General features: G+C 48.4%; 1 protein-coding gene across 1 annotated transcript in view; it reads right to left on the bottom strand.

Moving 5' to 3' along the window:
• Positions 1-586: 586 nt before the first annotated feature.
• Positions 587-27,540, bottom strand: part of map2k6 (mitogen-activated protein kinase kinase 6) — a 67,032-nt gene continuing 40,078 nt past the window's right edge. Inside the window, exons 5-12 of the mRNA XM_078401890.1 lie at positions 24,362-24,481; positions 23,595-23,711; positions 20,302-20,353; positions 18,629-18,756; positions 15,838-15,915; positions 12,901-13,040; positions 6,252-6,297; positions 587-798 (exon numbers count right to left, since the gene is read on the bottom strand). Coding sequence (XP_078258016.1) covers positions 721-798; positions 6,252-6,297; positions 12,901-13,040; positions 15,838-15,915; positions 18,629-18,756; positions 20,302-20,353; positions 23,595-23,711; positions 24,362-24,481 — 759 coding nt within the window. The 3' untranslated portion in view covers positions 587-720. The remainder of the gene's footprint in view (positions 799-6,251; positions 6,298-12,900; positions 13,041-15,837; positions 15,916-18,628; positions 18,757-20,301; positions 20,354-23,594; positions 23,712-24,361; positions 24,482-27,540) is intronic.

Here is a 27,540-nt window from a genome sequence, read left to right on the forward strand (position 1 = left end):
AAGTTTTATACACAGCGCTAAAAGTCACACACCGCATGTACGCACTTAAGGCAGTGGGTCGACTGAGCCAAGGAATGGCTCCAAAGTATCGGCCCCTTGCTCAATTGAACTAATGCGTGGCTGTCCCTCTAATATGACTGCATTCACACGATTTTCAGTGCACCTATTAAAAATACACGCACACACACACACACACATATACACACGCACGCGCACACTCCACAACCTTGTATCAAATCGTGGTTTTTTTCAGAGGCTAAACCGGCCTTTTAAGAGACCAATTTACCATCTGAGTCACTGCAAAGACTCTTTGTCATAGTCACTCAGTGATTCGCCACTGGTAATTAATGCTATGGCCACAGTCCTCTGATAATTCCCGTAACTTTTTTTTTTTTTAATCGTCAATTAAAAAGTGAATTGGCTGCCAATTATTTGTTTTTGCAGGTTAATCAAACGTGTTGAGCAGAAGATTTTTCCCACTCTGCTGCCCGACATTCAGCGGAGCCCACGCTGGACTCTCCCCCAAATTTATTTCCCTCGTCCTATTGCCCACCCCCCCCCCCCCCCCCACCCCCCTCTGCTCAGAGACTGGAATTTACTTCTGCAACCGGTGATGTGTTTTCGGAGGCCGAATGTGGTCGAGGATATCTTGCAATGTCATCCCAAGGTAGAAGGCGTAGAAACCGATCGGGAAAGGCCGTCGAGCTGCCTCGGTCTGTCTCAGTCTCCCAGGATAAGCTTCACAAAAGAGGCCACGTCTGTTTCTTTGGTTTCGTGTAGCGTGAAGAAAGGGTGTTGCTACCAGAAAGCACAAAGGTGTTACACTTCAAGCCACGGTCCAACCATTGCTGGTACGATAAGATACAACCTTCATTATCCCGGAGGGAACTTGGCACGCCACCAGTTAAAAGGAGGCATTGAAAGTAGCTTGTGCATTATAACAATCAAAATTTAAGTGACCAGTTATTGCACAGCACACGTTGTAGTATTGAACAAACATAGAACCATAGAACCATTTAGAACGGAGATGAGGAAGAACTTTTTCAGTCAGAGAGTGGTGAAGGTGTGGAATTCTCTGCCTCAGAAGGCAGTGGAGGCCAGTTCGTTGGATGCTTTCAAGAGAGAGCTGGATAGAGCTCTTAAGGATAGCGGAGTGAGGGGGTATGGGGAGAAGGCAGGAACGGGGTACTGATTAAGAGTGATCAGCCATGATCGCATTGAATGGCGGTGCTGGCTCGAAGGGCTGAATGGCCTACTCCTGCACCTATTGTCTATTGTCTATTGTCTATTGTCTATTGTTATAGGTGTGGGAGTAGGTCATTCGGCTCCTCGAGCCTGCATTCAATATGATCACGGCTGATCATCCAAAATCAGTACCCTGTTCCTGCTTTTTCCCCACATCCCTTGATTCCGTTAGCCCTAAGAGCTAATTCCAACTCTCTCTTGAAAACATCAAGTGAATTGACCTCCACTGCCTTCTGTGGCAGAGAATTCCACAGATTCACAACTCTCTGGGTGAAAAAGGTTTTTCCTCATCTCAGTCCTAAATGGCCTACCCCTTATTTTTAAACTGTGACCTCAGGTTCTGGACTCCCCCAACATGGGGAAATTTTTTCCTGCATCTAGCCTGTCCAATCCCTTAAGAATTTTATATGTTTCCATAAGAACCCCTCTCATCCTAAATTCCGGTGCATATAAGCACAGTCGATCCATTCTTTAATCGTATGTCAGTCCCGCCATCCCGGGAATTAACCTGGTGAACCAAACATGAAATTAAATTATCAAGTGGAAAATTCTAGGATGACGGAAAAATACCACTCAGTTTCATTTATACAGAACACTCAATGGTTTTATTTAAGGCAGAGGGAGATAGATTCTTGATTAGTACGGGTGGTCAGGGGTTATGGGGAGAAGGCAGGATAATGGGGCTAGGAGGGAGAGATAAATCAGCCATGATTGAATGGCGGAGTAGTCTTGACGGGCCGAATGGTCTAATTCTGCCCCTGTCACTGAGGAACTTATGAATACTAACCCAGGTGGCACTTCTGGAGGTCATGGGTGGGCAACGTTTCAGGATCGGGGCCCCTCCACAGACTAAGCACAGTCTCTCGTTTCCCTGTCCCCTGGCGCCCCGTTTGAAGAAGGGTCTCGAACCGAAACGTCGCCCATTCCAGAGATGCTGCCTGCCCCTCTGAGTTACTCCAGCTTTTTGCATGGATCTTCGGTTTAAGCCAGTGCCTGCCGTTCCTTCCTACACATCACGCCTTGATCCACTCTGCCTGAACTGCCTCTGCTGCTCCCTGCTGTGGCAGAGCTGCACGTTTCAACCGCTGCAGGTTATAAGGTCATAAGTGATAGGGGAGGAATTAGGCCATTCGGCCCATCAAGTCTACTCCGCCATTCAATCATGGTTGACCTATCTCTCCCTCCTAACCCCATTCTCCCGCCTTTTCCCCTTAACCTCTGGCACCCTTACGAATCAATAAACTATCTATCTCAGCCTTGAGAATATCCACTGACTTGGCCTCCACAGCCATCTGTGGCAATGAGTTCCACAGATTCACCACCCTCCGACAAAAGAAATTTCTCCTCATCTCCTTCCTAAATGAACGTCCAAAAAATGCAATCTTCCTGAATATGAAAGAGGTAAAAGAGATCACAAGAGTCAGACACTGGTTGAAGGTCAGCCCTGGGCACGGGTTTAAACGAGGAAGGCTAAATGTGGAACGGAAGAAGCCCATTCTGTGTTTTCTGCTCTGCACATCTGGAAATATAACTACCTTGATATCGAAAGGCAGGGGCGGAAACTGAGTTTGATTTGACTTCGAAGAATCACAGACTGAAAGGGATTTGCAATCGCGTCTGCGTGGTTTGCTGAGAGACTCCTCTTTCTCCGTGGGTAACAAGGCTGGGTTCAATCAGGGAATCCTGTCACATCCCATGTTCAGGTTTCAACACTTTGATTCCAGGGCAGGCCGCGATGCCAATATATTGAAGGGTACAGGTTTGCACTAACGGGACCCGTTCAGGCAGCTTGCATCGTGTCTCAAGACTGTAAACCGGACCAAAAACACAGCCACAGTTTCCTCGTGATTTACGCTGTCTGTGACGTTTAAGCAACAGGGATTCATGGCATCCAAGCCCGCTTAATAGGAAACCAAGATCCATGACTTTTTCCATGACCAACCTTTGAGATGTATTCGAGTATACCGTGCGGGCTTTATTTACTTTTGTGCTATATTTACGTTCTCTGTAAGCTCCAAAGATAGACTCGAAAAGCCGGAGTAGCTCAGCGGATCAGACAGCATCGCACGTGTCGGAAGGAACTGCAAGTGTTGGTTTGCACCGAAGGTAGACACACAAGAAGCCAGAGTAACTCAGCGGGACAGGTAGCATCTCTGGGAGGAAGGGACAGGCGGCGTTTCGGGTCGAGACCCTTCTTCAGGCTGAGAGTCAGGGGACGGGGAAACGAGAGACATGGACCGTGACGTAGAGAGATACAGAACAAATGAATGAAAGACACGCAAACAAAGTAACGATGATAAAGGAAACAGGCCATTGTTAGATGTGGGCTCGGTGAAAACGAGTTACAGACAATGAGACTGAACAAGACGACTTGGAAACTAGCACAAAGACTTGGGAGGGGGAGGGACAGAGAGAGAGAGAGAGAGAGGGGAAGCAAGGGTTACTTGAAGTTAGAGAAATAAATATTCATACGTATATCGCTGATGCACAACTCCCTGAATCACACTCTCCAGTCTCCACTCACAGACACAGACACAGACACACAGAGAGACAGAGACAGACACACACACAGAGACAGAGACAGACACACACACAGTTATGAAGTTGTTCCCCCGTATTAAGGTCCAGTGACTGCCCTATAAATTACGGCCTGGCTGATTTGAATTACGTTGTGCTTCAGCAAAGCAGTCACCTTCCCATTTCTGAAGTCAGAGTTCTTTTCAAATCAGGACCGCCCCACCGACACTCTCACAAGATCAGGAGCTTGCTTCAACGCCGCAGGAGTTGCTTGTCAACAGGACCCTGACCTTTCTGTCCTGGGCCTCCTCCACTGTCCGAGTGAGCAAACTGGAGGAACTGCGCCTCATATTCCGCTTGGCCAGCTTGCACCCCCAGCAGTATGAATATCGACTTCTCTAACTTCAAGTAAGCCTTGCATTCCCTCTCCCTCCGTCCCATCCCCACCCTAGTCCCGTCCTGCTAGTTTCACTTGTGCAGGAAAGAAACTGCAGATGCTGATTTAAATCAAAAAGGTAGACGGAAAATGCTGGGGTAGCTCGGCGGGACAGGCAGCATCTCATGACGCCTGCCAGCGGCGCGGGTCTGGTCTTTGTTAGCAGACCGCTGGGGGCTGCAGGCTCAGATCACCACCGTCTCTGCCGTTTATTTCCCACACTGCACTTTGGGACCGCAAGTCAACACATTGTGTAAGGCGACACCCTCTCCTCTCAAGGACGGAGCGTTCTTTTAAATTGGAAAACTACTCCGGCATTTCCCATCACCTGGGACGCGCGTCTGCGACAATCGATGTGCGGCCAATTGCTGGGGCTCAGCTTGTGACTGTGTGCAAGGCCAGGGAACTCTGCGTTCTCAGATTTATAATCGACAGGAGCAGAGTTAGGCCATTCGGCCCATCAAGTCTATGGAGTGGGATCAAGCCTTGCACAGGGAGTCTGGAACGTCCTCATTCATTACACAAAACCTGGTGAGATCGGACAGACTTGGAGTGTTTTCTCTGCAAAAACGCTGGAGGTTCATAAGTTCATGAGTCGTAGGAGCACAATTAGGACATTCAGCCCGTCACGTCTACTCCACCATTCAATCATGGCTGACCTATCTTTCCCTCTCAACCCCATTCTCCTGCCTTCTCCCCATGACCCCTGACACCTGTGCTAATCAAGAATCTATCGATCTCTGCTTTAAAATTATCCACTGACTTGTCCTCCACAGCCGTCTGCGGCAATGAATTCCACAGATTCACCACCCTCTGACGAAATAAACTGCTCATCTCCTCTCTGACAGTGCGTCCTTTAATTCTGAGGCTGTGACCTCTGGTCCTAGACTCTCCCACCTGTGGAAACGTCCTGTCCACATCCACTCTGTCCAGGCCTTTCACTATTCGGTAAGTTTTATTGAGGTCACCTCCTTCATCCCTTATAAACTCCCAGCCAGTACAGGCCCAGTGCCGTCAAACAGTGGCGGGGAGCTGGTAGGAGTAGAGTAAACCCTGACCAAAACGGGCCTCCATAAAGCGGATCTTGGTTTTAGCGGACGGAGGCTCCCGTTGCCAGTTACCCGACGAGATGGCGCCACGTGGCGGAAGCTTCCAGTCGTGGGAGCGGTATTAAGGTAGCGTGAGTACCGGGCTCGCCCCCAGCAGGGGACCGGGGACACTGCGGTTCCCCACCCTGTGAATTCTCGCTTGTTTAACCCCCCCCCCCCCCCCCCACAACGCCACATTGCTTCCCTCCCTGCCCTGCATTTACTTGTTCTCCGACTAGGTTTCTACTGTCCTCCTGATTAAATATTACTGCTTGTAAGCCACGTCGTCACCTTCCTTTTTCACCCAGAGAGTTGTGAATCTGTGGAATTCTCCGCCACAGAAGGCAGTGGAGGCCAATTCACAGGATGTTTTCAAGAGAGAGTTAGATTTAGCATTTAGCTCTAACGGAATCAAGGAATATGAGGAGAAAGCAGGAACGGGGTACTAGTTTATGGATGATCAGCCATGATCATATTGAGTGGCGGTGCTGGCTCCAAGAGCCAAATGGCCAACTCCTGCACCTATTTTCTATGTTTCCCCATGGCTAACAAGCACCATTCTACATCTCCTTATCACCATTCGCTTTGATCTGTCGTTTTCACACCTCACCCATCCATATCTAGACTCCCTTTCCCCTGACTCTCAAGTCTGAAGGTCTCGACCCGAAACGTCACCCATTCCTTCTCTCCAGAGACGCTGCCTGTCCCACTGAGTTACTCCAGCATTTTGTGTCTTTCTTCGGTGTAAACCAGCATCTGCAGTTCCTAGCTGCACTTTACTGCCCCTCACTCAGTTATTTTGGACAATTGGAATAAGACACATCCAGCCTAAACTGGAAATGTGACATCTTTGATTCTTTAAACCCAGTCTGCTAATTAAAATCTTAAGAATCCCAACTTATCAATCAGCCCTCAGTTAAGGGAATCCTTTTGATGTTTGCAAGCATTGGTCAATAGATCCTTACCATAAGCTCTGAGTATGTTGGTCTGTCTTTGGAGTTCTTCTTCAAGCTGGAAAAGAAATACAGAGACCGCCATTAGTGAAACGCAGTGTTACGCCTTCCCCCCATCTAGGGATGCCAACTTCCTCACTCCCAAATAAGTGATAAAATGTGACGTCACCACCCCGCGCCCCACGTGACCTCACCCAGCCAGCGGCCATGTGCTCCCACTCCACCAGGTTTCAACACTGATTCCGGGGCAGGCCGCGATGCCAATATACTGAAGGGTACTGGTTTGCACTAACGGGACCCGTTCAGGCAGCTCGCATCGTGTCTCAAGACTGTAAACCGGACCAAAAACATCGTCACAGTTTCCTCGTGATTTACGCTGTCTGTGACGTTTAAGCAACAGGGATTCATGGCACCCAAGTCCGCTTAATTGGAAATCAAGATCCATGACTTTTTCGCTGACCAACCTTTGAGATGTATTCGAGTATACCGTGCGAGCTTTATTTACTTTTGTGCTATATTTACGTTCTCTGTAAGCTCCAAAGATAGACTCGAAAAGCCGGAGTAGCTCAGCGGATCAGACAGCATCGCACGTGTCGGAAGGAACTGCAAGTGTTGGTTTGCACCGAAGGTAGACACACAAGAAGCCAGAGTAACTCAGCGGGACAGGTAGCATCTCTGGGGGGAAGGGACAGGCGGCGTTTCGGGTCGAGGCCCTTCTTCGGACTGAGAGTCAGGGGACGGGGAAACGAGAGATATGGACCGTGACGTAGAGAGATACAGAACAAATGAATGAAAGACACGCAAAATAAGTAACGATGATAAAGGAAACAATGGTGGCCGCCCGGGCCGGGAGGCGGGTTGCTACGCAACCTCCGTGACGTGGCGCCCGGACCTCCGGGACTACACTGTCCGGGCCTACAGCGGCCCCCAGACCCAGTTTCCACATTGTATCTCTAAACTGCACCAACGTGCATCACAGCTCCCTGGTCCTGGAGAGCAGGGTCCGTGCAGCCACCCTGGAGGGGAAGGAGGGCGGACCACCGTGTCAGACCACCGCCGCCCGCAGGTTCCCCACCTGGTGTGCCCGGGACGGGTAACCTGACGCGAGGTGGAGCTTCAGGGGGCCTGGCACAGCACTGCTGGCATTTCCCCGCACCCTCCAGCCCAGTGTTCCCAGTAAGGCCAGCTAATGCCAGTAATGCTCCGCTCCCTGCCAAATGGCCCACAGGGAACGTCAGAAATTCCCAAGTAACCAAGGGCAGGTGCGAAGTTGCTTTCTCATTTATTTGTGCATGGGGAAAATGGAGACGGTAGAGAAGGCAGGTTGTACAGTAGCGCAGTTGTAGAGCTGCTGCCTCACAGCGCCAGGGACCCGGGTTCAATCCTGACTACGGGCGCTTGTCTGTGTGGAGTTTGCACGTTCTCCCCGAGACCCGCGTGGGTTTTCTCCGAGATCTTCCGTTTCCCCCCACTCTCCAAAGACGTACAGGTTTGTAGGCTAATTTTCTTGGTATTAATGTGAAATTGTCCCATATGTGTGTAGGATAGTGTGAATGTGCGGGAATCGCTGGTCAGCGTGGACCCGGTGGGCCGAAGGGCCTGTTTCCGCGCTGTATCTCTAAACTAAACTAACCTAAATAAACTAATTTCATACATCCATCATTGCCCCCGAACCAAACATTAAGAGGTTTGGTTTCGCTTGGGCAGCTTACAACCCAGCAGCTTAAACGTTGATTTGTTTTCTAATTTCAAGTAGCTCCTACATTCCCTCTCTACCCTCTCCCCCCTTCCCTCTTCCCCCACCCTAATCGTCCAACAAGATCCACTCTTTGCATCCTTGTATCCCTCTTGTTATCACTCCTTCCCCAGCCAACAATGAGCCATTATAGGCTCCACCCTTCCTGACATCATCTGTTGCCAGCTCTGATTTAGACATTTGACTTTAATAATAATAATAATAATAATATTCATTTATTGTCATTGCAACGAGTACAACGAAATTTAAAAATAAAAAAAATTAAATTAAATTTAAAAAAAAAAAAAAAAAAAAAAAAGATACAGTGTGAAAACAGGCCCATGGCTCACCGAGTCCAGCGATCACCCCGTACACTCGTCTTGCCTGAAACACACTCGGGTCAATTTGCAGAAGCCAATTAACCTAACAAACCTGCACGTCTTTGGAATGTGGGGGGAAACCGGAGCACCCAGAGAAAACCCACACAGTCACAGATTGTAATCATATATAGTCTTCCCACTGACCGGTTAGCATGCAACAAGAAGCTTTTCACTGTACCTCGGTACACGTGACAATAAAATAAACTGAAAGAAACAAAACTACACACAGACAGCACCCATAGTCAGGTTCAAACCGGGTCTTCATATGCGATAGGAGCAGAATTAGGCCATTCGGCCCATCAAGTCCACTCCGCCATTCAGTCATGGCTGATCTATCTCTCCCTCCCAACCCCATTCTCCTGCCTTCTCCCTACAACCCCTGACACCCGTACTAATCAAGAATCTGTCAGGCCCCCTGATCAAGAATCAAGAATCTATCTATCAGGTGCTGTGAGGCAAGAACTCCCCTGCTCAAGTCAAGTCTATTTGTCACATACACATACACGATGTGCAGTGAAATGAAAGTGGCAATGCCTGCGGATTGTGCACAAAAAAGAATTACAGTTACAGCATATAAATTAAAGTTAATACAGAGAAGACAAAATTTAGTCCCTGGAGTTATAATAGTTAACAGTCCTGATGGCCTGTGGGAAGAAACTCTGTCTCATCCTCTCTGTTTTCACAGCGTGACAGCGGAGGCGTTTGCCTGACCGTAGCAGCTGGAACAGTCCGTTGCTGGGGTGGTAGGGGTCCCTCATGATCTTGCTTGCTCTAGATCTGCACCTCCTGATGTATAGGTCCTGCAGGGGGACGAGTGTAGTTCCCATGGTGCGTTCTGCCGAACGCACTACTCTCTGCAGGGCCTTCCTGTCCTGGGCAGAGCTGTTCCCAAACCAGACTGTGATGTTGCCGGACAGGATGCTCTCTACAGCCCCAGAGTAGACTCCACCACCGTGCCACCCTGAAGATGTGGATTAACTGGGACATTAACTGATGGTGATTTAGTCGAGTTTGAGACGATCTTTTCCAACACTTTTCCAACATGAGGATTTAACATGCAATGTGGTTGTGGCCGTCACTCGCTGATGGCCAACTGTGTGTGTTCTGAGATTTCACGAGGAAATGCACTGTGTGGGCCTTTATTTTCGTAACCTCATTTTCCAGTGAAAGATGGAGGGACTGTTTGCTTTGGAATGTTTCCGCTGGGAATTGTTTTAAGTTCACGTTACTTGGAAATTTGTTTTATCGTACAGTGGCAGAGATCAAATGAGCAAGTTACAGCACTGGAAGAATTTGTCTTCATAACCTTTGTTGATCTGTTTTTGAGAATGTTAAAAACCCTTTGCACATCGCAAGAGTTTGTTAACTTTGAGGCTGCAGACTCAGCTGGGTGAGATTTATACGCACAGTGGCGCAGCGACACAGTTGCTGCCTTACACTGCCTACAGCGCCAAAGACACAGGTTCGATCCCAACTACGGGTGCTGTCTGACCGGAGTTTGTACGTTCTCCCCGTGACCGCGTGGGTTTTCTCCGAGATCTTCGGTTTCCTCCCACACTCCACAGACGTGCAGTTTTGTAGGTTAATTGACTTGGTATAAGTGTAAATTGTCCCTAGTGCAGCCGATGTGGTGTGGACTCGGTGGACCGAAGGGTCTGTTTCTGTGCTGTATCTCCAAACTAAACTAAGCTAAATGCAGTCTGATCCAGTGCAATAAGATCAGTCTGAAGAAGGGTCTCGACACGAAACGTCATCCATTCCTTCTCTCCAGAGATGCTGCCTGTCTCGCTGAGTTACTCCATAATTTTGTGTCCATCTTCTAAAGTAAGTGTGACTTGCTTATTCACACATATACAAAACTGCCTCATTAGGAGGAAGTACTATTATCTAAAGGGGAACAGTAGATTATTTAGACATCAGGAGCATTTCTCTTGCATTATATATATATATGTATTATATATATCAGAAATCGCAGAGTGTAAATGTAAATTGTGTATGTAGGATAGTGTAAATGTGCGGGGATCGCTGGTCGGCGCGAACTCGGTGGGCCGAAGGGCCTGTTTCCGCGCTGTATCTCTAAATTAAAACTAAACAAAACTAGTTTAAGTTTCAAACTGGTTTAACTTTTGAGGCAGAGATAGATAGATTCTTGATTAGTACAGGTGTCAGAGGTTAAGGGGAGAAGGCAGGAGAATGGGGTTAGGAGGGAGAGATAGATCAGCCATGATTGAATGGCGGAATGGTCTTGATGGGCCGAATGGCCTAATTCTACTCCTATCCCGTATGACCTTATGACCGTAGTCCAGATTCTGAGCTTTGTGCATTACAAACGAACTGAGCCCCCCAAAACATATCTTCACTTTCCTTTCCACCCCCCTTATTCAACGGCATAAATCTCAAAACCGCATCAGTGCAGTCACTGTAGTTGAAATGCAGCTTATCTAAGAAGGGTGCACTGGAGTGCTCGAGTGTTGCTAGGCGCCAGCACATTTTGACAGTCTGAGAAGTCACAAATCACAATTTTCCACTTCGCAATCTCATACGTATTTAGTTGGGCTGTTTCCTTGCAAGAATTTAAACAAGTTTCCCAGTAGGTCGGTTGTGAATTGATTTGAACTCTGAAGCTACTGCCATTCAAGGTCATGTTTCCGTCAAGCAGTTTAGATTGGCTCACAAAATATCCACTCTTTCAGTTCTGGAGATACAGCGTGGAAACAGGCTCTTCGGCCCACCGAGTCCGCACTGACCAGCGATCCCCGCACATATTAACACCGCCCTACACACACTCGGGACAATCTTTACATTTATTCACTCATACCAAGCCAATTAACCTACAAACCTGAACGTTTTTGGAGCGTGGAAGGAAACCGAAGATCTCTGAGAAAAACCACGCAGGTCACGGGGAGAACGTACAAACTCCGTACAGACAAGCACCCATGGTCAGGATCGAAGCCGGGTCTCCGGGGGTAGAAGGCAGCAGCTCTACCGCTGTGCCACCGTGCTGCCCACTGTATCTTGTTTAGAGATACAGCCCTACGGCCCACTGGGTCCATGCCGACTCTCGATCGCCCGTTCCCACTAGATCTACGTTATCCCACTTTCACATCCACTCCCTGCACACCAGAGGCAATTTACAGCAGCCAATTAACCAACTAACAAGTTGGTTTATTCACACAGAGGGGTAATGAGTACCTGGAACGTGCTGCCTGTTGTGGTGGTGGTGGTGGTGGAGGCAGATACGATAATGGCATGTAAGAGGCTTTTAGAGAAGCGCATGGATATGCCGGGTTTGGAGGGATGTGCGTTATGTGCAGGCAGATGAGAGTTGGTCTTGGCATCATGTTCAGCACAGACACTGTGGGCCGAAGGGCCTGTTCTTCTGCTGCGGGGCAAGTTATTTTTTCGCACAGTGTGCAGTGGGGGCCTGAATAGTGGCATTGAAAAGGCGTTTAGAGGCAAATGCAGGGACTAGAGGGATATGGATCATGTGCAGGCAGATGAGGTCAGTGTAACTTGGCATTAGTTCGACACAAACATTGTGGGCCGAAGGGCCTGCTCCTGTGTTGATCTGTTCCATGTATAATGTTTTTAAGATGCTCATTTTATCTTTTTACCGCATGTCCTTGTGGACACCCCCAATTCCGGAGGTATAAATGGAGTAATTGCTCAATTTCCATTCACCTCCAGGTCCATCCTGAGCTTGACATTCATTCACAAATCACTAAATTTTATTGTAGATTTTGTCACGAGTTACAGATTGGTGAGCACTGAATCCTCAACAGTCCGAGGCAAAAGTAAACCTCTTGTTTCCATGTGTTCCCAAAGACAGCTGGGGAAGAGAGTTAGAGTAGAGATAGAGACAGAGAGACAGAGAGACAGAGAGACAGAGAGACAGAGAGACAGAGAGACAGAGAGACAGAGAGACACAGAGAGAGAGAGACAGAGAGACAGAGAGACAGAGAGACAGAGAGACAGAGAGACAGAGAGACAGAGAGACAGAGAGACAGAGAGACACAGAGAGAGAGACAGAGAGACAGAGAGACACAGAGAGAGAGAGAGAGAGACAGAGAGACAGAGAGACAGAGAGACACAGAGAGAGAGAGAGAGAGAGAGACAGAGAGACAGAGAGACAGAGAGACAGAGAGACAGAGAGAGAGAGAGAGAGAGAGAGACAGAGAGACAGAGAGACAGAGAGACAGAGAGACACAGAGAGAGAGAGAGAGAGAGAGAGAGAGAGAGAGAGAGAGAGAGAGACAGAGAGACAGACAGACAGACAGACAGACAGACAGACAGACAGACAGACAGACAGACAGACAGACAGACAGACAGACAGACAGACAGACAGACAGACAGACAGACAGAAAGAAAGAAAATGCTGGGGTAACTCAGTGGGACAGGCAGCATCTCTGGAAAGAAGGAATGGGTGACGTTTCGGGTCCAGTCTGAAGAAGGGTCTCAGCCCAAAACGTCACCCTTTCCTTCTCCAGAGATGCTGCCTGTCCCGCCGAGTTACTCCAGCATTTTGTGTCCACCTTCGGGTTCTTACCACTGGGCGCTGAAGTCGACAAATTCTCTGGAAAATCTGTCAGCGGGAAGTTGTGGAGAAGGCTCTTCCACCACCTGTTTAAGTTGCTGGAAAGGAGTGCCCCAGGAATCGTACGGGAACTTTAGGATGGCCATCTCAATCTAAACAGAACACGCGGAGAGAGGTAGGGTTAGTGAACTGGAGGCTCCTGGCAATGAACAGCCTAGTTTAGTTTAGTTTAGTTTTTTGTCTTTTTCTTTTTTTTTAATACTTTAAATTTAATTTTAATTTCAAGTTTTCGTGTAACTTGTTGTGTGTTATGACTGTTGGCAGACCAATTTCCCTCCATTAATAAAGTTCAATCATATCGTATCATTTAGAGATACAGAACGGAAACAGGCCCTTCGGCCCACCGAGTCCACACCGACTAGCGATCCCCGCACATTAACACACGCCAGGGACAATTAAAAAATATATATTTATGCCAAGCCATTTAACCAACAAACCACACGCCACTTAACAAGCCATTTAACCAACAAACCAAACACATGCCAGGGACAATTTAAAAATATATATTTATGCCAAGCCATTTAACCTACAAACCTGTACGTCTTTGGGGTGTGTGGGAGATAACCGAAGATCTTGGAGAAAATCCTTGCAGGTGGGGGGAGGGGACAGGGTGGGGGGAAGGGGGAGGGGGAGGACTGGAGGTGGGGGTGGGGGTGAGGGGAGGAATTTGGTCCTGTCCACAACAACCAAACGATCACACAGAGCCCTGGAGGGATCCTGCGGTACAATTCTTCTTCTTGCGTTTGAGGCAGCAGAGGTTATGTAACGCCCTCCAGGCGCTGTAGCCAGTGCAATGTGCTGTTGTCGAGGGCCGTGAGGTCTACCCCTCCACCAGGGGGAAGGAGGACAGCGCAGTCGAAAATGCCGTGCTGCGCTGTTTGCTGGTCTGCTCCACACACGCAGGCTGCTGATGGACGCAACCACCAACGATGCATGTTGGCGTCGAACCGGCCGACCCCTGTGCGGAGCCGGTTCAGGGTGACCCACTCTTTGCGGGGCATGTCCGAGCCGGGTGGGGCCGTGGTGTTCGGTGCGACAGTGAATTGAGGAGGTGGCGATGTCTGTTCCCAGCTGGTTCTCCATGCTCCTAGTATGTTGAAACCGGAGCCACAGAGGGTCGCTGCGTGACGGGAGAAAGGGCGACGAGATGACAGGCGTTGAGGTCCCAGTTGCTGTGAATCCTGGGCGAGGTGGTGCAAAGGATGTTTGGCGTCCGATGGGGCCTTGCACACCAGCCTATGAGTGAAGAACTCTCTGCGATGCTTGGCGGGTGCGATACCTGCGAGCACCGGCAGGAGATCCGTGGGAGTAGGGCGTAGGCAGCCAGTGATGATCCGCATGGTGTTGTTGAGGGTGGCGTCTAGCTTGCTGGTATGAGCGCTGCGGCACCATGCTGGGGCGGCGTACTCATTCATGAGGTACGATTCATTAAAGTTCATTCCAAGCTAATCTCAAGATAGAGTCATGGAATCGCGGAAACAAGCCCTTCAGTCCAACTTGCCCACGCCGACCAAGATGCCCCATCTGCCAGCATTTGGCCAGTATCCACGTAAACCTTTAGTATAAGAAAATAACTGCAGATGCTGGTACAAATCGATTTATTCACAAAATGCTGGAGTAACTAAGCAGGTCAGGCAGCATCTCGGGAGAGAAGGAATGGGTGACGTTTCGGGTCGAGACCTTTCAGAAGGGTCTCGACCCGAAACGTCACCCATTCCTTCTCTCCCGAGATGCTGCCTGACCTGCTGAGTTACTCCAGCATTTTGTGAATAAATCCCTGTAAACCTTTCCTGTGCATATGCCTCTCCAGATGTTTTTTAAATGGCAGTTCTTTTAGAAGGCAGAAGGCAGTGGAGGCCAATTCTCTGGATGCTTTCAAGAGAGTTAGATAGAGCTCTTAATGATAGCAGAGTCAAGGGATATGGGGAGAGGGCAGGAACGGGATACTGATTGTGGATGATCAGCCATAACCATCGTGAATGGCGGTGCTGGCTCGAAGGGCCGAATGGCCTTCTCCTGCACCTATTATCTATTGTCTAAATGCTGTTACTAGAACTCCTGCGCTGGTTCTTAGCTCTTGTGTTAATTCGTTCCAATTGTACTTTAATTTTAAATGTTAATGTAGGTATGTAGGTATGCAGGTTAATTGGCTGGGTAAATGTAAAAATTGTCCCTAGTGGGTGTAGGATAGTGTTAATGTGCGGGGATCGCTGGGCGGCACGGACTTGGTGGGCCGAAAAGGCCTGTTTCCGGCTGTATATATATGATGATGATGATATGATATATGATAATGACATTTAATAGTTCAATCCAGACTACGGGTGCTGACTGTATGTTCTCCCTGTGACCGAGTGGGTTTCCTCCCACATTCCAAAGCCGTGCAGGTTTTTAGGTTCATTGGCCTCTGTGAATTGTCCCCGAGGGTGTGGGATGCGAAACTGGGAGAACAGAGAACTAGTTGAATGGGTGATCGATGGTTGGTGCGGACTCGGTGGGCCTAAGGGTTTCCATGCTGTGTCTCTAAACTAAGCTTAAACTAAACACAACTTCAAGGGGTGGTACATCAAGAGAGGATGTCTCCAGTCAGTGTATGTACCCTGGCCTGCAGTCCGCGCCAATCCACGATTCCCGCACATTAACTGCCCACACACGTTAGGGACAATTTACAATTATACTGAAGCCAATTAGTCCACAAACCTGCACGTCTTTGGAGTGTGAGAGAAAACCAGAGCTCCCGGAGAAAACCCAGGCGGGACATGGGGAGAACGTACAAACTCCGTACAGACAGCAGCCGTAGTCGGGATCGAACCCGGGTCGCTGGTGCTGTAAGGCAGCGACTCTACCGCTGCGCCACCCATCTGATGCGGGACTCCCGGAGTGAAGACTTACCATGGTGATTCCCAAACTCCAGATGTCCGACTTGACGCTATAACCCTTCTGGTTCACTTCCGGGTTAATTCTCTCTGGCTGCAAAGAAAATGGAATGAATTAATTAATTAATTAATTGATTGATTGATTGATTGATTGATTAATGGGTGAATGAATGAATGAATGAATGAATGAATGAATGATGAATGAATGAATGAATGAATGAATGAATGAATGAATGGATAAATGCATGAATGAATGATGAATGAATGAATGAATGAATGAATGAATGAATGAATGAATGAATGAATGATGAATGAATTAATGAATGAATGGATAAATGCATGAATGAATGATGAATGAATGAATGAATGATGAATGGATAAATGAATGAATGAATGAATGAATGAATGAATGAATGAATGAATGAATGAATGAATGAATGAGTATTTCATTGTTGCATGTGACAAGTCACGGTGATACTTATTGTTTTGCGAACCCGAGGTATGCAAAGAGTCGCCACATAAAGGGCGCCGGCAAAGTTACAACCTCGCGCCCGGTCCTCCTTTGTTCTTCCCCCCCACCCCCACCCCCTCCCTCACAGCGGTTCCCCCACACGGGGTCCTCCTTTGTTCACCCCCCCAGGCCGGATAAAGCAAGGTCATTCAGCACCCACACCAACCCACACTGGAAGGAGTGTCACCAGAAATAAGGGATGAGATAATGGCGCCATCTTATTTCTGGGACTTAAAATAAACTTTTGATATTAATGGGTCCCCGGAATAATTTGCAGACACACACCATTCTTGCTGTAATTCAATGGTTCCTTGGTCCTCTATTGTCACAAGGTACGGTGAAATGCCAGGATTAACATAATTTTATTGTTCTGTACAGCACAGTCTCAAGGTGCTGAGTGCAGTTACAGTTCTACGTTTTAAATTGTAATAAATAATTATTTTTCTTTGACTGCAGCTCTAACCTTTTTTTGGGAAGCCTGAACTCACTTTCCGTTTTCGTAGGAAGGAACTGCAGATGCTAGGCTAAACGGAAGATAGATAGACACAAAAAGCCGGAGTAACTCAGCGGGTCAGGCAGCATCTCCGGAGAAAAGGAATTTTACTAAAGCCAATTAGCCCACAAACCTGCACGTCTTTGGAGTGGAGTGTTGGAGGAAACCGGAGCACCCGGAGAAAACCCACGCAGGTCACGGGGAGAACGCACAAACCCGGCACAGACAAGCCCCCTTAGTCAGGATCTTTGGCGCTGTAAGGCAGCAACTCTACCGCTGCGCCACAGTTGAGCCTTCCCGAGGTGTCGTGGGCCTAACTCAACGATGCACCAGTGAAGGGAGGTGCCCACTTGATGACCCCAATAATGTACTGGCATCTACACGATCAGTTGTTATGTGCATGTTAACATGTAGATAGCTTATGATTGCACATAGAGTTGATCATTATCATAGTGCGTAAGTGTGTCTAAGCAGTTTAGATAGTACTTGGGCCTGAGCGCTTACCCTGATGTTGTAGCACAAGTACTTTATGTTTTAATGGTAAGTTAACAATGTCATTCGCAAGCAATCTTTCTCTGCGAATTGACCTCTCATCGTACTTTGGTGCCATAGTGGGTCTGCAGGGGTTACGGGGAGAAGGCAGGAGAATGGGGTTAGCAGGGACAGATAGATCAGCCATGATTGAATGGCGGAGTAGACTTGATGGGCCGAATGGCTTAATTCTGCTCCTATCACTTATGAACTGCTGCAAAATCGTTGACAGTGCCAGTAGGAAGCAGAATGCAGCCAAGGCGCACGCTCCCACACACCCCATTAGACCGAGCGCACAGACCAGACCGGGAAAAAGGCTCCAAATCTGGCAACTCGGAAAATGTTTTCACTGTGTTCTGTACACGTGACAATAAAGCACCTTTGAACACTAAACTAATTTTTGTACACAGTTCAGTACAAGTATCACAATCCTCCCTCTTCTCCCCTCGAGCAAAAGGTATAGAAGTGTGAAAACGCACACCTCCAGATTCAGGGACATGATTCTTCCCGGCTGTTATCAGGCAACTGAACCATCCTACCAACAACCAGACACCAATGCTGAACTGCTAACTACCCCTTTGGTAACCCTCGGACTATCCTTGACCGGACTTTGCTGGCTTTACCTCGCTCGCACAGAACGCTATTCCCTTATCATGTATCTGTACACTGCAAATGGCTCAATTGTAGTCAGGTATTGTCTATCTGCTGACAACAAAAAGCACGCAACAAAAAGCTTTTCACTGCACCCCGCGGTACACGTGACAATAAACTAAACTGAATTGATAAGCGTAGAAAAAGGACTGTGGATGCTGGTTTAAATCGAAGGTAGACACGAAATGCTGGAGCAACTCAGCGTGTCAGGCAGCATCGCGGGAGAGAAGGAATGGGTGGCCGTTTGGGTCTCGACCCGAAACGTCACCCATTCCTTCGCTCCCGAGATGTTGCCTGACCCGCTGAGTTGCTCCAGCATTTTGTGCCTACCTTCGAACTAATAAGCACTCAGATACATCTTAGATAAGCATCTCAGGTACAGTACAAGCAAGCAGTTTTACTGCTGGTAACTTGACATTTCTTACTGATAAAATGCTAATAAAAGGTCAGATTATTTTTAGCAATTATGGCAGTAAACTTGTTTTTAAAGTCGTCGTGTCTTCGATATCTGCAATGTGCAAGTTTTTGGACGTTGTACGTACGAGCGCAAGGTCCTCAACTGGACCAGGCCCAGATTAGCTCTTCGCATCAGAGCTGAAGGTTGCAAAGACTTTGACTTACAGCCATGTAAGGTTTGCAGCCTGCGTCCATGGTCTTGGCCACCGAGTCCACCAGGTAGCCACTGATGCCAAAGTCGCACATCTTTACCTGGCCATGCACGTTGATCAGGACATTGGACGGCTTCACGTCTGAAAGAGAAAGGCCAAGAACTGAAGCAGATCCCTGATCAGTGCGACCGACTGAGTCTCAGCCCCAGCAAAAACAAACTATAGCTTACGAGGGAACTGCAGAGGCTGGTTTAAACTGAAGGTGGACGCAAGAAGCTGGAGTAACTCGGCGGCTCGGACAGCATCTCGGGAGAGTAGGAATAAGTGACGTTTCAGGGTCGAGAAGCAGGGTCTCGACCCGAAACGTCACCTCTTCCTTCCCGCCGAGCCACTCCAGCTTTTTGTGAACTTTTGTACGGCTCAGTTCAGAGATACAATGCAGAAACAGGTCCTTCGGCCCATCGAGTCCGTGCCGACCCGCGATCCCCGAGCACTGACGCCATCCTACACTCACTGGGGACAATGTACAATTTTACCGAAACCAATTAACCTACAGAAACGTGCATGTCTTTGGAGTGTGGGACGAAACCGGAGCACCCGGAGGAAGCCCTCTCAGGTCACGGGGAGAACTTACAAACTCCGTACAGACGGCGCACAAAGTCAGGATCAAACACGGGTCTCTGGCGCTGTAAGGCAGCAACTCTACGTTGCAGAATGCTGGAAACACTGGTGGGCCAAAGGGCCTGTTTCCACGCTGTATCTAAAAAAAAACTAAACTAAACTAAAACTGCTCAGTTGGTCAGGCAGCACCTGTGGAGGAAGAAACAGTGGCCGCCAACTTCTACAGATGCGGCGTGGAAAGCATTTTATTGGGATGCATCACAGCATGGTTTGGGAACTAGCTGCAAGAAATTGCAGAGAATTGTGCACGCAGCCCAGAATATCACACAAACCAACCTCCCTTCCACTGACTCCGTTTACACCTCACGCTGCCTCGGCAAGGCAAGGCCAGCAGCAAAATCAAGGATGAGTCGCACACTAGCCACTCCCTCTCCTCCCCTCTCCCATCAGGCAAGGGTTATAGAAGTGTGAAAACGCACACCTCCAGATTCAGGGACAGTTTCTTCCCAGCTGTTATCAGGCAACTGAACCATCCCACCATCAGGAAGCGAACAGTCCTAAACTATCTACCTCATTGGAGACCCTCTTAGATCAGATTTTACTGACCTTTATCTTGCACTAAACGTTATTCACGCTATTCCCTTTATCAAGTATCTGTACACTGTGGAAGGCTCGATTGGCATCATTTATTGTCTTTCTGCTGGCTGGTTAGCATGCAACAAAAGCTTTTCACTGTACCTCGCTCGGTACACGTCACAGAGTCATAGAGTGATACAGTGTGGAAACAGGCCCAGCTTGCCCACACCGGCCAACATGTCCCAGCTACACTAGTCCCACCTACTTGCGTTTGGCCGATATCCCTCCAAACCCTGTCTAACTGTTTCTTAAATGTTGGCATAGTCCCAGCCTCAACTACCTCCTCTGGCAGCTCGTTCCCACCCTTAGTGTGGGAAAAGTCACCCCTCAGATTCCTATATCTTTTCCCCTTCACCTTAATGCTGATGTCCTTTGATCCTCGATTCACAACACGCGGCAATAAAATAAACTCCAACTCAAAGCACGTACCTCTGTGAATAACAGACAGCTTACTGTGTAGATGTTCCAAAGCCTTCACAATCTGAAAAACAAGCCCAGTGCAATTAGATCAGGAGAATGTTGTCTAGTGCAGAAGCAACATTTGGCCTTTAGTGCTGATTAAACAAAGTCGAGAGAAAGAATGAACTTAATGCAAAAATGAAGACTTCAGTCAAGTTGGACGAAGACGAAATCCATAATCACGTCAGGTTTTCATTAATTATATTAGAGCAGGGTGTGCTACACTGAATCAAATTAAAATTCCACCAGGAAAGAGAAAAACATGTTGGCCTGCAAATTAGATTCCACCCAACTTTGACACGCTCGAGCTATGATGGGTTTCGAACTGGTGCCAAATTGGATTCCATCAAGAAAAAAAGAAATCGGTCATTTGGTCAAAAACAAGACAGAAAATGGCGGAAACATTCAGCAGGTCAGGAAGCCTCTGTGGAAAGAGAAAGGGAGTCAATGGTTCAAGCAAAGCCACTATCTGCCCATCCCCTACTGCCTAGACCAGGGGTGGCCAAACTTGCTTAATGTAAGAGCCACATACGATAAAGTTCAGATGTTTGAGAGCCGCAAGACATGAACAAAAGAGCTGCAAGACATGAACTTAAATATTTTTACTAAACATGAACATTAAACTTACATTTTATTCCAATGGGGTCTCAATTCATACCCAGTAAATAATTATAAAGCTTGAAATTTTTTCTTATTTACCTTTTATATTAACTGTGATGAAAAAAGGAGCTCAGCCAACATATTTCCACGAGCCGCATATTAAAGGTCAAAGAGCCGCATGCAGCTCGCGAGCCGCGGTTTGACCACCCCTGGCCTAGACGGAGGTGAGCGGTGAACAGAGGTCATAAGTGATAGGAGAAGAATTAGGCCATTCGGCCCATCAAGTCTACTGCGCCATTCAATCATGGCTGATTCTATCTTTCCCTCCAGATTCACCACCCACTGACTAAAGAAATTCCTCCCCATCTCCTTCCCAAAAGAGCGTCCTTTAATTCTGAGGCTATGACCTCTGGTCCTAGACTCTCCCACAAGTGGAAACATCCTTTCCACATCCACTCTGTCCAAGCCTTAAAACGAGGGCCAAGAACGAGGACCAGTAGTAATCAGGAATCTAGCTTGGTGATGAATCTTGGTCTGGAATCGCTTCGGGTGAATGTGTTTCCACTTTGCTTGGGTAGGGAGCTCCAGTACTTAGACCCAGCCAGTTTTGGAAGTGCCGTCGGATTAGCCAAGATGGGAAACTGCGATGTCCTTTGTCGATGACACAAAAGAATGAACCTTCAGGTCATAAGTTGCAGGAGCAGAATTTGGCCATTCGGCCCATCAAGTCTACACCACCATTCAATCATGGCTGATCTATCTCTCCCTCATAGCCCCATTCTCCTGCCTTCTCCCCATAGCCCCTGACGCCCGTACCAATCCAGAATCTATCAATCTCTGCCTTAAAGATATCCATTGACTTAGTCTCCACAGCTGTCTGCGGCAATGAATTCTACAGATTCACCACCATCTGGATAAATAAATTCCTCCTCATCTCCTTTCTAAAGGTACGTCCTTTTATTCTGAGGCTGTGGCCTCTGGTCTTAGACCCTCCCACAAGTGGAAACTTCCTCTCCACCTCCTGAGGAGCTACCTTTTTACACAAATGGTGGTGGGTGTGTTGGATGAGCTGCTGGAGGAGGTAGTTGAGGAAGGTCAAGTTGGACGAAGACAAAATCCATAATCTGTCCAGACTATTGGTCTCCAACAATGGGAATCCAGCAATGCTGGAAAACACCAAAGCCCAGTGCAACAAAGCACTGTTCTAACGAAAGGTCTCCAACCTGAAACACTTCTCCTTCCACAGATGCTGCCTGACCCGCTGGGTATTCCAAGCATTTCCTGTTTTTGTTTCTGCATTCCAACATCGGCAGTTTTTTTGGGTTCGATTTTCACCACAGCCCTGTCCGCAGTCATAGAGTCACGCAGCGTGGAAACAAGCCTAACTTCCCCACGCCGACCGGCATGCACCATCTACACCAGTCCCACCTGCACACGTTTGGCCCACATCCCTCTAAACCTTCCCTATCCATGTACCTGTCCATATGTTTCTGAAACATGGTGATAGTACCTGCCTCAACTACCTCCTCCAGCAGCTCATTCCACACACCTACCACCATTTGTGTAAAAAGGTAGCTGCTCAGGTTCCTATTAAATCTCCCCCCCCCCCCCCATCACCCCTCACCTTAAACCAATGTCCTCTGGTTCTCGAGTCCCCTAATCTGGGTAAAAGACTCTTTGTGCATTTACCCTTTCTACGATTGCCACGATTTTGCCCAGAAATGAACACTCCCGGTGAAATTGTTTTAGGAATATGTAGTGCTGAAGAAAACAAGGGCACTCTGAGATCATCCAACCTCTCGGTAATTAGATACCTCTTGAGGGACTTCATCACAAATGATGCCCACGGCCACACACATTCACCCATTCATTTCGGAGGTTCCACCAGGGGGGGGGGGGGGGGGGGGGGCTTTTGGAAAAAGGTCTCAGGAGGAGTTAATAATATTAGAAGCTCTTTGAAGCACTTCCCTCTGGAAGGCGACAGCAGACTGTCAAAGCCACCACATAAAAACAGCTTTCTTCCACGAGCAGTAGTTCTGCTCGACTCACAAAAGTCTGTAGCCTCCTTGCGCTCTAGTATTTTATTGCATTCTTCACATGTGTAAATTCTTCTTCGTCTTCTTCTTAGGCCCCCCTCGGTCATGGCTGACCATGGGTGACGCATCCTCGTTGGCTGCTTGCTCCACACTAGAGCAGCGTCGCTTGTGGCTGAAGAGAGCAATGAGGCAGTGACAGTCTCTGTCGCAAAGGTCACATTTGTGTGTGGACTCAGGTCTGTTGAAGTTGCTGCGTTCCTTTCTGCGTGCCCGCTTGTCTGCCGCTGCGTTCATCAGGTTTCTCTTCCCCCGTTTTGAGATGTCGGTTCTGGATACCTCTCCACCTCGTAGGGTCAGCTGCAAGGCTCTCCCAGGACTCTACATCGATGTCGAGCGCCTTCAAATCTCTCTTGCAGACATCCTTGTAACGTAGCTGGGGGCGGCCGATGGTTCAATCGGCCAATGGCCAATGGTATAATGTGTTCATTTATAATGTTTTATTCTTAATTGTTTACTGTATGTCGTGTTGTGACTTGCGAGCAAGGCACCAAGGCACTTTCCCTGTATGTATACATACTTGGCTAATAAAATTTATTCAATTCAATTTAATTCAGAAAGCTTACTTACAGAGACTGCTATTTTCCCCAAGATGTCCTCAGGAATGGTCATGTCTCCCTCTATGACCTCTTTGTAGAACTTGTCCAAGGAGGTGTCCATTAACTCCATGCAGATCCACACATCACCCTAAGCAAAAAGCATAGTGAAAAGTAAAAGCAAGTGCAGACTACACATCCCTTCCAGCTTACGTCTGGATCTTATAAAATCATGAGAGGAATAGATCGGGTAGTCTCTTGCCCAGAGTAGGTGACTCGAGGGCCAGAGGACATAGGTTTAAGGTGAAGGGGAAAAGATTTTGGGTAACTTTTTGTGGTGGGTGTGTGGAACCAGCTGCCAAAGGAGGTAGTTGAGGCAGGGACTATCCCAAGGTTTAAGAAAAAGTTGGACAGGTACATGGATAAGACAGGTTTGGAGTGATATGGTCCAAATGCGGGCAGGTGGGACTAGCCTAGCTGGGACATGTTGGCCAGCGCGAGCAGGTTGGGCCGAAGGGCCTGTTTCCACACTGTATCACTGCAGGAAATAAAATGAATAATGTTGTCATGGAGTTTGTGCATCTTCTGGGGGTAGGTCCACTCATCGGGTCTCAAGTGGATGAGGGTCCACTGTTTCTGTCCACCTCAATGTCAAGTCCTGACATTGATTCCATGCAGGAGATGTCGACCCAAATAGCTGGAGTAACTCAGCAGGGTCGGGCTGCACCTCTGGAGAAAAAGGAACAGGTGACGTTTCGGGTCGAGACCCTTCGTCAGGGGGCAGTCTGATGATTTACCCACCTCTCGAAAAAGTGCTCCGTAGAAGGTGACGGTGAAGGGGCAGTCCACCGTGCGCATGGAGATGTCCAGGTCCATCAGCAGCCGCTTCTGCTCCTGGCTGTTCACTGTGGCACGGATCCTCTGAAAAAGCCAAAGGCGGACGTTCAATGCTTCAACCGTTCCTTTGTTATCACGTGCGCCGCGGTACAGTGGCGGGTTTTTTTGTTGTAAAAGACCAGTAAGATAATTGCCCTGCGTAAGTACAATCCCAGATTAACTATCCCCGCCAATCCCCATGGACCGTCGAGGGTGAGGGGGACTGTCGAGAGTGAGGGGGACTGTCGAGAGTGAGGACTGTCGAGAGTGAGGACTGTCGAGAGTGAAGTGGACTGTTCAGTCTGAAGAAGGGTCTCGACCCAAAACGTCACCCATTCCTTCTCTCCTGAGATGCTGCCTGACCCGCTGAGTTACTTCAGCATTTTGTGCCTACCCGGGACTGTTGAGAGTGCATGCGGACAGTGGAGAGTGAGGGGGACTGGTGAGAGTGAGGGGGACTGGTGAGAGTGAGGGGGACTGGTGAGAGTGAGGGGGACTGTGGAGAGTGAGGGGGACTGGTGAGAGTGAGGGGGACTGGTGAGAGTGAGGGGGACTGGTGAGAGTGAGGGGGACTGTGGAGAGTGAGGGGGACTGTGGAGAGTGAGGGGGATTCTGGAGAGTGAGGAGGACTGGTAAGAGTGAGGGGGACTGGTGAGAGTGAGGGGGACTGTGGAGAGTGAGGAGGACTGGTGAGAGTGAGGGGGACTGTGGAGAGTGAGGGGGACTGGTGAGAGTGAGGGGGACTGTCGAGAGTGTAGATGGACTGTTGAGAGCGCAGGGGGAGCAGCGAGAGCATAGTGGACCGTGATCGGTCGAGAGCGTAGGGGGCACGAGCGAGAGCGTAGGGGGCACGAGCGAGAGTGGAGGGGGATTGCCCAGAGCGAGGGGGGGCTGTCGTGAGCTTGGCGTATGGTCGAGTGCGCAGGGGGATCAGCCAGGGCTCAGGGAGACCGTAAACAAGTGGAGGAATCAGATGGGACCTTCCCTCCGCACTGTGACAATAGACACTTGTTCTCGGAGAAGGTCATTGGCCAACGTTAACTAATTGAGCGGTGCAGAATGTCAAACGACACTCATCTTCCTCACAACTATGGTCGATGACATCATTTTTCACATTGAACGAGTATCACAGAATAAGGGGCTCAGGGACTTTACATCTCAACACACAAGTATACAGACGCACAGATGTACACCAGCAAAGTCATACACAGGCACACAATATGCATTGTTTACACTTGTAGAAGGTCTAGTCCACAAAAACAAACAAGAGGAGTAAAGCCTTAAGCCTTGGAGTGTGGCGAGAAATGTAGACTTTAGAGATACAGCCTGGAAACAGGCCCTTCAGGCAGCTTACACCCCAGCGGTATGAATATTGACTTCTCTAACTTCAAGTAACCCCCTCTCTCTCCATCCCTCCCCCACCCTAGTTCTCCGACCAATCTGACAATCCCCCCGAGTAAATCTTATCTCTGTTTGCTTGTTGTCAATTTCTCCTTGCTAACAATGATCTATTCTACATTTTTCTTGACCTCCATCTCTTTTGGAGTCTCGTTTTAAAACACTTTATCTCTGTGTCTCCCTCTCCCGACTCTCAGTCAGAAGAAGGGTCTCAACCCAAAACGTCACCCATTCCTTCTCTCCAGAGATGCTGCCTGTCCCGCTGAGTTACTCCAGCATTTTGTGTCTATCTTTGGAAGCAAGTCCTGCAAGGCGAGGGGGGGGAAAGATTTAACAGAAACCTGAGGGGTAACGTTTTTTTTTACACAAAGGGTGGCGGGTGTATGGAACGAGCTGCCGGAGGAGGTAGTTGAGGCACGGACTATCGCAACGATCAAGAAACAATTAGACAGGTTCGTAAACAGGATAGGTTTAGAGGGATATGAGCCAAACAAAGGCAGGTGGGACTAGTGTAGCTGGGACATGTTGGTCGGAGTGGGCAAGTTGGGCCGATGGGCCTGTTTCCACACTATGACTCTATTAAGACATTAAAGCCGAGACTCTACCTGTCGAAAGGAGCCCCCAACAAGTGAAAGGCAGGTGGATGAAGAGGACAAACCTGATGGTCATATCTCCTTCAGCTCAGTCTGGGAGATATGAAAGTGATGTCACAAAAATGATCTCGTCCGGACCTGGTCCGTGGTTGTTTTATTGAATTAATCTTTAAATGTCAATAAATGAAACCCTGGCCTTAGAAGATTTCTACAAATTTACAGCGCCAGAGACCCAGGTTTGATCCCATCTACGGGTGCTGTCTGCAAGGAGTTTGCACGCTCTCCCCGTGGCCTGCGTGGGTTTTCTCAGACATCTTCGGTGTCCTCCCACACTCCAAAGACGCGTGTGTGCGTGTGCGTGTGCGTGTGTGTGTCCAGCGCGGTCTCGGTGGGACGAAGGGCCTGTTCCCACATCGTGTCTCTAAACTAAACCAAACACATGGTCTTAAGTTTAGATCTATTTCTGACATTGCAGACTCAGGAAAACGTTGAGGAGAAAATTCTACAAACAAGAAAAGCAGAATGGACTGAACTAAACTATACACGAGACTCCAAACTAACCAGAGTGGTATATTTATAACTGCCTTTTCATTTCAGGGACCAATCGTAATAGATAATGCAGACACAAACAATTGCAGGTGCAGGAATCTTGAGCAAAAAGCAAAGTGCGGGAGTTACTCAGCGGGTCAGGCAGCAGCTCAGGAGGGAATGGACGGGCGATGTTTCAGGTCAGCAGGCTTCTTCAGACAATAGACAATAGGTGCAGGAGGAGGCCATTCGGCCCTTCGAGCCAGCACCGCCATTCAATTTGATCATGGCTGATCATTCTCAATCAGTATCCCGTTCCTGCCTTCTCCCCATACCCCCTGACTCCGCTATCTAGCTCTCTCTTGAATGCATTCAGAGAATTGGCCTCCACTGCCTTCTGAGGCAGAGAATTCCACAGATTCACAACTCTGACTGAAAAAGTTTTTCCTCATCTCAGTTCTAAATGGCCTACCCCTTATTTGTAAACTGTGGCCCCTTGTTCTGGACTTCCCCAACATCGGGAACATGTTTCCTGCCTCTAACGTGTCCAACCCCTTAATAATCTTATACATTTCGATAAGATCC

The sequence above is a fragment of the Rhinoraja longicauda genome, chromosome 6, assembly GCF_053455715.1.
Source record: "Rhinoraja longicauda isolate Sanriku21f chromosome 6, sRhiLon1.1, whole genome shotgun sequence".
In the NCBI taxonomy this organism is placed as follows: Eukaryota; Metazoa; Chordata; class Chondrichthyes; order Rajiformes; family Arhynchobatidae; genus Rhinoraja; species Rhinoraja longicauda.